Source organism: Sinocyclocheilus grahami, unplaced genomic scaffold, assembly GCF_001515645.1.
Source record: "Sinocyclocheilus grahami isolate Dianchi unplaced genomic scaffold, SAMN03320097.WGS_v1.1 scaffold36.1, whole genome shotgun sequence".
Classification (NCBI taxonomy): Eukaryota; Metazoa; Chordata; class Actinopteri; order Cypriniformes; family Cyprinidae; genus Sinocyclocheilus; species Sinocyclocheilus grahami.
In genome coordinates, this window is record NW_015505215.1 from 2,534,430 (window position 1) to 2,546,800 (window position 12,371).

Sequence of the window (12,371 nt, forward strand, 5' to 3'; positions counted from 1 at the left end):
ATACATATACATACACATATATATATATATATATAATAATCTTAAGCAGGGCAGGAATGAAAAAAAAAAAATGAAGCACAGGCTTGAGAGGATCCAAAATAAATGAAACTAAATTTTTCAGCAGAGGATGCAGATTGCATTTATGAATTTGTGAGTTGTTCTTGCGAGACATCAACCGCCAGTGGTCTGTGCAACCCTTTCTTGATTTGAATTATTAACTGTGTCGACGTCACGCACAAGCCACCCTGCCATTATAGAGTAAATTAACAAACTTTTCAAAACTAAGACAGAAGCCAAAGAAAGCCAGTAGCTTCTTGAAGAATGAGCTTTGATACGTCTCTGAGGAATACACTCTGCTTCAACAACACGGTGACAGCCAGGCTAAAAAAAAAAGACTGCTGATTCAATCTATTTCAGATCTAAATTTGTTCATTTTCTTGTATTTAAAGATAAAAACTAACCTTCAGACAGGTGCGAATCAGATGACGTCTAAGGTGCTTTATTTAGAAATCAGTTTATTAAAAGATCTCGGTCTTTATTTAGCTTGAAAAATTGCAGGACGGTGGAGGCAGGCTGTTGTTGTTTATTCTAGTCGACACGCCATCATTTGGTACCCATATTAAAAACTCTTTCGCTCTCTCTCTCTCTCTCTCTCTCACACACACACACGCACACACACGCACACACACACACACACACACACGCACGCACGCGCGCACAGGTAGGTGAATGGAAATAAGGTGGTGTGTTTTGTGTGAGCCTAACAGTACTGCGGCTGCTGCTCTACACCTCTCTCTCCCTTGCTTCTCTTTGATGTGCTCCTGAAAATGTCACCAGTCGTCAAGGTGTTTTTTCCCCACTCTCTCTCTTTTTACCGCGCATACGAGCGAGACAATTTGCTGTCGCTCACTCCCCAACCCAGAATGCCTACCGGTTTCCACTGCTATCTGGTAGCCAGCTTCCAGCCTCCGAGATGACCTTTCCAGCTTCTCTGTGTTGTCCAACAGATGTGCTCTCTGAAAACAAACCACAGATGGAAAGAAAACAATGAGAGTGATTGAGAAGACTGGGACATTATTTACAGAGACATATTCAACACACAATAATAGACACACTAGGACAAAGGGGTACAGACCACTTAGTTTTAATTTAACTTATACATTGATTTGAGAACATCTAATTATAAGTTGTGTTTTCATAAATTGGACTGATCTTCGTGCAAATTCCAAAGCAAAAAAAGGACGGAGCTCCAATCTAACACCTTTCTTTCTTCTTAATTGAGGCTTCCTTCTTGCAGTGGCTTTGTTCTGAAGGTGTTGCCAGATCTCATTACATCACATTTAAAACCAGGGCAAAGATTAGCATGGGAGGGATGGCTAATTGAGCTGTAATATATTTTCAAATGTTGCTTCAGATTACCCAATATCTGTTAGTCTGACAAGGTCAGGATGCCACCATAAACCTTGTTACACTATGTTATTTATTTGTTGTGTACACTCTCACAAGTAAAGGTTCTTTATTGGCATCTACGGTTAAATGAAAATCTTAAATATCCATGGAAGCTTTACATAGCGCAAAAGGTTCTTTATAGTAAAAAAAGGTTATTGAGATTATTAAAAAGTTCTTCACACTAAGAAAAAAAAATGGTTCTTGCAAGAATTGTTCCATTGAAAGTTCTTTGGGGAACCCAAAATAGTTAATGGCATCAATGTGAAAAAAATACCTTTTGGAACCTGTATTTTTTAAAAGTGTATGCCGACACTTTAGTCTAAAACACTTGCTGGTTTCTCTACAGTGCAGTTTGGATGTTTTAGGGATCACTGTAAATAATGCAAACCAACAAGGTGTGTAAACTTTTTCAAGGAAAGGTTGGTTCGTCTTGTGTTGAGTTACAGAATTACAAAGTCAGAAGTCATAAATGTAAGATTAAAATGAACATCATGGTCAAGGGCCAGATGCATTAATATTGCACACTGTGGGCAGCATTTACATGTCCTTCAAATAATGATGCCATACTGAAAACACTGAAGTGTTCTCAGACTCATGTTTTGAGAACATAAAATAACAACAACATTAAAATACAGTAAAATAACAACGGTGTGTGAAATATTATTACAATTTACAATTACAAAAAAATGTATTGTCAAATAAATAATTAAATTAAAATTGAATATATTCCTGTGATGGCATATGTGATGATTTGGTGCATAAGTATCCTTTCTTAATATTATAACAGTTGAAAAAAAGTGTTGTTTAATATTTTTGTGGAATTTCATAAGTAAAAAAAATTAAATAAAAAAAAAAACTTACTGACCCCAAAGTTTTGAATGGTAGTGTATTTTATATAGAACTAGATATCTCATAAAAGTAAATATAGAAGTGCTAAAAATCAAATACAGTGCAATCCAAAAGTTCACTTGTAAAAAATATATTTAAGTGAAAAATTAAAATGAATTTCAGAATGTATTTAGCGTGTCCCCATTTTTTTCCCTTTAAAACCTGATGATCATGTGATTCAGCATGATTTGATAATGATCCAAAGAGCATCTTGTGCATCAATGGAACATTGCCAGTCAGTACAAAGTTGTTCACATGATCAATGTCACAAATTTACACTTACGTATTAGTGACTTAAAATTGTTCAGAATCTGAAATATTTCTCATTAATTTCACATCATATCGTTTCTTTGTTTAAAATTTGGCACAATCCTAAAACTTTCTTAAAACTTTGTAGTCTTAAACTTTTGAACCCCACTGCAGATACTAAAAAAAACTAAGATTCGTGCACTATTTACTGGCAAGTCATATCATTTATGACTGTGAACACTAAATTTCTATTTGTAAATACATAATAGAGAAAGGCAACTATATTTCTAAAGGACGTTAACCTTTATTCCTATTTACATGCACAGAAAGAATAAAGACAGAGGAAAAAAAGCGAGAGAAACAAGTTTCCAGTTCTAGTTAACCTGTCAAAATACATAGCGGCTAATCACTCCAAGGAAATGAAATGAAAAATAGACGACATTCCACTTTTCAAAGTTTGACAATCACAGAGAAGGGAAAGAGAGAGAGGGAAAAAAAAACTGTCTGAACTTTTTTTTCTTCTCCTCCTCTCGGTTGACAGATGTCATTTAAAATAGCTGAAATACTTTTTAATAGTTTAAGGGAGGGGGTGTTAGTGGGAAATAAAGGGAGGGAGAGAAGGAGAGAGAAAGAGGAGAGAACGGGGGTGGGAGTGCATATGGGGAAAAGGGAGCCATCTCTGCCTAATGAGCCCCTCTGGATGAGCTGAGATAGAGGGGACGTATTGACATGCACCGCTTAAACTAATACACCTAGACCAGGGATGTGCCTGTGTGCCTGGAAGCACAAGGCAGCCGGGGATACTGACAGAGTAGCTCGCTCCCCCATCTTCAAAGAGCTCAAGTGATTAGTATGTTATCATTACCATTCGAAACGTGATTTTCCTATTCCCTCTCGGCAAAGGTGACACGTCTCGGGGAGACGGCCAGCAGACTCGCGCGCCGGAAAGCCACTTCAAAGCTTTTTCTTGAATTTCTCTCCCTCGCTTGTTCTCACTCCCTCAGTCGGTCTGTTTTTCTGAGGGAGGGTGGGCTGTTGATGTCTATTGTGCACGTGTGTGGGGTGCGGGGGAATAGGGGTGACACACACTGAGGTAACGCGTAGGTGCAGTGACGACAACGGCGCGGAGAAATGGCGACTTCCTGAAAATGTGAAAGAATCACCTATCAAAACGAATTACCTTGCTCCAGCGGATTTGTTTTCGATAAACGTCCCACGTTTTGGATCCAAACGCACCCGTAAGGAGATGATTATGAGTAACAAAGCACGTTAGACATATCAGTTCACATACTTAAAACAAAAAGTCCTAGATGCATATCACTCACTTTCATAGACCAAAATGACCTGAATAAAAGAAACCTCTTTTTTTCTTGATTTATTCACTATTGGAGCGGCAGGACTGTCAAAATTGTCTCTCTTTTGGTCTTATGGAGTTCAACAGAAGCTTCTTTTAAAGAGGGCATGATAAATATTGGTGCGCTTGCGACCGCCTCTGCGTGCGCCCCTTCTCATTTGTGCCAATGTATGTATGTCTTTTTATCTGACACCTACTTTTTCTACAAAGACGTTCTTAGATACTATAAACGAGAATTTTTATTGTTTGTTCTTTTTCTTAGCCATTTCTTTTTCTTTCGTGAAGAACCGCACTTCAGTTGTAAGTTATTAACGTGGAACCCAGGAACAATGCGAATGTGACAAAAGAATCGTCTTCCCTTCTCTCAAATCAAACACAAGCGCTTACAATCGCAATTTTCACAGTCAAAGTGAATAATGATGACAGCTATGATTCAGACTGACTATGTGTGATCTTCTCCACCGTTTGTTTGGGACTTGTAAGAAAAGGAATTACAAGTGTCAAACAGCTGTGAATAAGGGTGCTAAATATTTAAACATGTTTTCCAGCTGAGGAAAAGTACAGTTTTAAAAACAGGCTAAGTGTGTATAAGCTGCACAGGCTTTGATTCAAATTCAGTAAAATGGGAGGAAAAAATAAAACGTGATTTAAAAGCAGCTATACACATATAAGTGTATACACATTCTGGGGTAAAAACAAGGGGTGGCTGATCCCACTGAAGGTGTCTTTTGACCCAAGGCTGAAAAAATGCTATACTCCCATTTTGTTTGGCCATGTGAGAAAAACAATAACAAAAAAGGAGAAACACACAAGTCAAGGTAGCAAAGAACGCAGAACTGTGAGGGGCTGTAAATTATAAATGCAGGAGGTGGTGTGGCTCCACAAATGGGATCATTCAGCAATAGGAAGTGAAGAAATCTAAACAATATACTGATGTTCACACACACACACACACACACACACACACACACACACACACACACACACACACAGACACAAGAGTCTACAAAGATCCTCCAAAGCAGAGGCACTGCTCAATTTTTTCTCCTATTTGAGCAAAGGTGATCTTCTAGCATGCTCTGTATTGTTTACTTGAACGTTTCTGGTGTAGCTTTGAGATGTTGAAGAATACAGAAAATCATCAGGCACTTTAGATCATTATATTTGAATTTGTGTTGTTATTTTTTACAGTACATAACAGGATGACACATACATACAGTAGTATGAATTAGTAAAATGATGCAAGTGTCGTTTTACTTTCATAAGATGACAGAAGCGAAGATAAGGTTTTTCATTTTTCCATCCATAAATATTTAATGCGCCTTTACAATTTCTCCAAGATAAAAAGGATCAGAAATTTGCATTGTAAATACTGTTATCTTCAAAGATAAGCAATCACTAACTAAACGTCTTTACAAAGGCAGGCAGAAGCATGATGCAGTGCTATCCAGTCCTCCACTGAGAGGAGGCTTCCTTTATGAATGAAGATCTTCAGATATTGTAGTCTGTGTGTGTCTGCATGCGTCTATGAATAGGGGAATCCCAAATCCAAACAACAAAACACACACACACACAACCCTAGACAGGAGATGAAGATACCGGCGAGCGAACGTACACACAAGCATACGCAGATCGAGACGACGGCCTCTTTTGCCGTAATCCACATACATGCTCACTTCCAAGTCAGATGAATGGTACAAATACAAAAAGACATTACAAATCTTCCCCTTATCTCGAACTAAAAGGCAGGCTATTGCATTCTCATCCACTGAGTGGGGGGAAACGTCTGTGGGCTGCTTCCTAATGGTGCACAAAGAAAACACGGCAATTGGCTGAAAATCCACAACTCTGTATATTTAAAGCCATGTATGCTAATAAATTACTGGTAAAAGCCAAAAAAGTGTAAACAAACACTTAAATATACTTCACTTAATATGGTGTAAATGAGTTTACACCTGCTGCATACTACTTAAGTAAGAAAATACTTCAAAGTATTACTTTCAAAATAAATGCTCTGTAAAACATATTACAAAGGTGATCTAATTGCACATATAAATGAAATTAGCACTTAACATATTGTAAAGTTTGGGGACAGCAAGATTTTTTAATGTTTCTAAAAACCGTGCCTTATGTTTATATTAAAAGACTGCATTTATTTGATCAAAAATACAGTAAAAACAGTAATATTGTGAAATATTATTACAATTTAAGAAATGTTTTTATATTTGAATATGTTTCAAAATGTAATTTATTCCAGTGATGGCAAAGCTGAATATTCAGAAGCCATTACTTCAGTGTCACCTGATGTCTCCTTCAGAAATCATTCATATATCTTGATTTGGTGCTCAAGAAACATGTATTATATCAACGTTGAAAACAGTTGTGATGCTTACCATTTTTGTGGAAAATTTTGTAGGATTCTCTGATTATAAATGTCTTTACTGACACTTTTGATGAATTTATGCATCCTTGCTGAATAAAAACTTCTTTTTTTTCAAAAAATAAAAACAAAATAAAATAAAAATTACTGACCAAACTTTTGAATGGCATGTGTGTATGTGTATATATATATATATATATATATATATATATATATATATATATATATATATATATATATATATATATATATATGTGTGTATAAATATATGATAATTTCCTCTATGTGTATATTTAGATTACTTTTGCTGTCATCTAACATTCACTTAAAATGTATCTTAAAAACATTAATAAGATTTAATAAGACTGTTTAAATATAATCTTTAACAAATCTCAAAATTAACATAGATTTTAACTGATTGTTTTTTAGCTTACAACTTATTTTTATTGTTTCATTGTTTAAAATTTAAGACAAAATAGCACAGAATATAACATCAGCCTTATAAGATGCATCTGTGTTCAAAAACAGCTAGATGGTTAAATGAAACTGTGATAATATTTTAACTTGACATTTCTAATTAAATATATGGTTTAAATATAGTCACAATTTTACCATGCAGACTACTTAACAGCTAAAGCACGGCATGCTAATGGGGGAAAAAAATAGTGTTAACCTCACTAATCAAATAGTGTTGGACGAATAGTTGACCATCATGACCCATCACTAAAAGAGAATAAAAGCATATCCAGATCTCCAGATAACAGCATGTCTTATTGCATTTTCATTTTGAGTGAATGTTTTGACAAGCTGATTAAATCTTTTAAGGTTTGGTGTGAAACAGCTTTGATTCATTTCCTCATAGAGCAGTATGTAGAAACGAGCCTAATTTTGAGCGCAATCAAAAGAGACTTTAAAATCAGATTAGGCCTTTTTTATTCTGACGAAGGGGGAAAATGAATGGAGGATCCATGGGAAAAAGAGAAGACCAAAACGGGAAGGAAGAGCAGCACTTACCTCTTCACGTAACTTTATCAACTGCCACATGAAGGCACAAAATAGAGGGAGGGAGGAAAAGAGAGGGAGGGAGAAAGAGTATGAGAGAGATAGATAAAAAGCCGAGACATGGCAGGAAGCAGATCAGTCATGCGGCTGGGTACAGAATTAACCTTGACGATTTATCTGTTTGCATGCTTAGCATTTAGAAATCACAGACAAACACATTAAAAGAAGCTAAACACGAGACTTTTTTGAACAAACAAAGATCAAGTTCTTGTGCTGTCACATTAAACAAAGAGACTGGGAATGGATTTCTCAACTCACGACATCTAAACTATCATCATCAAGGAAGAGGGGGAGAGAAACAGTCACATCACAGCACTTGATATGGCATGAGGGGGGAAAAACACTAGCGTTTAAGTCGGTACAGTAATACAGACTTCGTACAGTAAGAATAGAAGCTTTGAGGATTTAGGCTTCTTAACAACAACTCCGCAGGATTCCTACTTCTGGGCTAAGAAACAGAAAGTGACACCAAGCAATGCTCCTTTTTATTATTACAGGACGTGCTCATCATTTTTGACTTGCTATCAATGTCAAATTAGAGTGTATTATGCATTAGGCCCATGAGGGACGAATGTGTATACATAAACATAAAGCCAAGCGGTTGCACCTTATTATGGAAACAACCTCCCATGGAACAAAAAAAAAAAAAAAAAGAAATGCATGTATGGGTAATTCATTTTTGACGAAAGGGAATTGGGTAGCACTTTAGTATAGGGACCAATTCTCACTATTGACTAGTTGCTTATTAGCATGCCTATTATTAACATATTGGCTGTTTATTAGTACTATAAAGCACATATTCTGTATGACCATATTCTACATCCCTAATCCTGCCCAATACCTAAACTTAACAACTACCTTACTAACTATTAAACAGAACCAAATCAGGGGTCTGAGGCAATAGTCAGTTAATGGTTTGTTAATAGCAAGAATTGGACCTTAAAATAAAGTGACTAGGAATTAAATATTAAAACTAGTAAAAGAGAGAATGCATGTCTTGCTGTGAATCCAGTGGCTCTTGAAAGAGGCTAACAATTTCAACTTAATCAAGTACGTTAAGCATTTAAAGAAGCTCTTCATTACAGCCTCTTTATGTAACACAAGCCGTTCTCAGCAAAAGGTGAGTTGCTTATCGGCAGCACGCAACATATTCAGAAGAGGAGGGGAAGGACAAGTTTCTTAATTTGTCAGCCATTGCAAGTGATTTTTTAATCTCCATTTCTTGCCAGAGATTAAAGGTTAGCAGATCTAAGGGGAAGCTCTGGGCCATTATTAAAAGCCTCTCATCTCTTTTTGTGTGCACTGGTCATTTTGAATTTCACTATTTTTAAATAATTCGCTATCATATCAGAAAAGAGACAGAACTCGGATCATGAATTATAAACTTAATACCTCACTCAAAAGGCAGAATCTATGTGGTGGTGGCCGCTGTCGGTGGGGACGGCATGATTCAAATATTTTTCTCCCATATGCCGTGGGTTCACAACAAAGCTATGGTTGAAGCTCATCTTCAAGTATGTCAGTAAATCTAGGAATCCACTTTTTCTGCTATAAAGTACCTTTTGCAATAAATAAATAAATATATAAAATAAATAAATAATAAGGACTAAAAAGAAAAGTAAAAAATGAAAAGACATCATATAAATAATGATTTAACTATAAATTGTACGCAATGAATTAAAAACAGTTCATTTAAAATTAAAACGTAGGAAATAAAATTATTATTATTAAAAATAAAATATAAAAATGAAATACAAAAAGTATTTTTTTTAAATGTATCATTGGGGTCATGTGCCAAAAGAATAAAAGTTACATTACATATATCCTAAAAACACAATAAGCATGCTATGGTAAAAAAAAGGAAAAAAAAGACATTTAAAAAATAAAATCCAATATTAAGTAGAAAAAAAATTTACTTCTACAATTAGAACCAGGAAATAAGTCAGGCTACATAGCCGCTCCAAGCTGTGTATTATTTTTGTAGTTTTATTAATGCATTGCCTGCATTATTCAAAAGGCCAATGTTTGTGAATACGCTATAGAAGTGGCTATTTAGGTTTGCTGTGAGCCCACCCGAGCTAAACACAACCCTGCAGACCGTCTCAATGAACAGCAAACAAACCTTGTTCTATCATATTTGTGCTGCTTGGATGATTGCGAGTCCTCGCCGAGGATTTACCAGGAGAATCTGGAAGACTTTAAGCTTGCTGTTGTTCTTTTCTGCCGTGTTTTTCCTCTTTAAACCAAACCAGACAACCAGTCTTTTGTTGCTTTACCTGAACTCGCAAGCATTTCTCGAGAAACGGCAAAAAAAAACAAAAAGCTAAAAAAAAAAAAAAACCCCCGCGAAATTGTTTAATTATGTTGTGATGAGTTCATTCCTTCGTTTTTTTTTTTTATGTGGTTGTTATTCGAAACGGCACTGCTGCAATTTTTCTGTTATGATAATCAGCGGATTTTCAAACAAAGATTTTTTTTTCCAATACGGAACTCGATACAAGTGGTAATCTGCTTCCTTTGTAGCCTGTAAAATCTGGTCCACGCCGGCTCAAACCTGCCCAATCTCTCGTGGCCATGCCTTCTGCTGTGTCTGAAATCGAAACTATTCCGCAGAGTATTCGCGTGCGAAAAAAAAAAGTAAAAAAAAAAGTGTGTGCGCTCACACAAGAACGTGTGTGTGGTAAAAATGTGTGTGTTTCGGGTGGAAAGGGTAGGGGGAGGGATGCTGAAGAAAAAAGTGCAACGGTAGACCACCACATTATTAAAAAAAAGAGCGATAGCGCCAATTCGGTCTCTGTCCACATACAGATAACGAATAAATGCCGAACTCTATTAAACCGTCCTTTAGCTATTATCGCCGGGCCAACACGCTATTTTCAGAACTTATGACGGCTCCCTATTTACTTAGCTATAAATCCTCGCCATGTAACGAACAGATTTGTGACTGGTAATGATCTGCTCAGCCAGGGCTATATGAAATGATCCTGACCTCTTTTAGATTGTCAGGAATTAAATTGACCGACTCACCCCAGTCACCCCCCCCCAACCCAACCCCTACATCTCTTCCCCTCCGCTCTGTCGCACCTATCTCGCTCGATAAAAAACCCTGAAGTTCTGACCACTCCACTCACAGCAAGTCTTGTGTTAGCCTCCCTAGTTTAATTCATTATTTTTCTTTCAATGGAAATGAAGTTAATTCACCACCCGAGGTCTGATCGGGAAGAAAACTGGTCCTTCTTTTCCCCGTTAAGAAAATATTTATGCATATTTAAAATGCATGTGTCAAACTGATACAGAACATAAAAGTCTATGAGATTATTTTTTCCTATTTCATGGAAAATGGGATACAAAATAAATAATGCATTTATAATACAATATATATTTTCAATATAATATAATATTTAATTACAGATATATAGTACATTGCTATAAATGTTAATATTAATATAATAATTTTTATAATGTGTGTGTGTGTGTGTGTATTTTTGTGTTTATAAACAAAGAAGTACATAATTAATAATCCAAATATACAAATAAAATAACAATTTTTATTATTATCTATTATAATTGTTATATATTGTAATATTTATATTTAATATTTAAAATATATTATAATATTCATATAAAAATTTTATATATTGCTCATCCTCATACCCTCGTGTTTATTGTTTGTGTCTTTGTGTGAAAAGAGGATTTTAATATTGTAGGTGACAGAAAGTGGGGAGCTTGACTGCGTCTAAGGCAATAAATATAACAACATCCCAAAGCACTTCATCCATTTACCAGATCAATGCCTGCAATCTAACATGAAGCATCTCTCTTGTTATTGTCTTTAATGTCTTGTTATTAGGGAAATTATCTTTAAGTGTTTAGAGAATGGCTAATATGAAAAAGAATAAGTAACTTCAGGAACTGAAATATAATCCTCTTAAACTATTGTCCTATTGTTCAAACGCCACTAAAGTGAATGAAGTATGAAAGCCTGCATTTTAAAAATCCATATCAAATGAATTATTGTGTCATCCACGACAATTCATAATTGTTTTTGATAAAAGAAGCTGTCATTGAATGCAGTTTAAATAACTCAAGTAATATGATTTGTCATAAACTGATTTTATAAAAGGAAAGAAGGGAGTCAATGAAAAAACAAAAAACAAAAGCAAGTTATATTTTTTCCTTCCTTTGGCAAGAATTTGATAAAACCATCAATGTCTAGCTGTGGGTTTGACAGCTCGAGGGACACTTCTACTCTCAACTTCGTATGAAGTGTCATACTCATTTTTTGTGTCCCACTAATTTGGTGAGAATATGCATATCAATTACCCATCACGGCTAATGCTACATATGTTTGTAAGATGTGTGGTGCAAAGGTCATCTGTGAAATGCTAATAAGGGGGGAAAAGACAAAAAACAAAAAAAACTATTTTAGCGGTTACAAATGATCTCACGGCTCTTTCACAAGGTGCCTGCGGATACACTTTCTTGGAGTATGCGTTGACGTGGCATATTCGATAAATATAGCAGGATAATTAAATGCGGTAATTATTCAAGTAAAGGAACTTATTGTGGGGTCTGCTTTTAAAAGCAGCTGTTTAGGTGATAAAATTGTAAAATGGAAAATGTTAAATATCTACTTTAGAGTATATGAGTGTGAATATAATGTAATGTAATGTAATATAATATTTACATATGTACACGCAAACAAAAACACTGAAAAAATTAATTACACATACATTACATAAACACAAATATTTTTATTTAAATTGTTATTAAATTATATGTAATTGAAATTGTTTTAATATTTTTAAATATTACTTATTTAGAAATATTTTTAAAAGTATTTAAATAACATATGCACATATGCATGCGCACATATACACACAAACTTATTTATATAAACATAAAACATCTAAACTCATACAAACATATGTATATGTGCGTGTGTGAAACTATATTTAAAATACTTTTGAAAATATTCTTTTATATATA

At 35.1% G+C, this 12,371-nt stretch overlaps 1 protein-coding gene across 1 annotated transcript in view; it reads right to left on the minus strand.

Annotated features, from left to right (window-relative positions):
- LOC107581630 (vesicle transport through interaction with t-SNAREs homolog 1A-like) overlaps window positions 1-12,371 on the minus strand; it is an 82,684-nt gene that overhangs the window by 53,635 nt on the left and 16,678 nt on the right. The window contains exons 5-6 of the mRNA XM_016267255.1: window positions 7,335-7,355; window positions 932-1,016 (exon numbers count right to left, since the gene is read on the minus strand). Of these exons, the coding sequence (XP_016122741.1) occupies window positions 932-1,016; window positions 7,335-7,355 (106 nt within the window). The remainder of the gene's footprint in view (window positions 1-931; window positions 1,017-7,334; window positions 7,356-12,371) is intronic.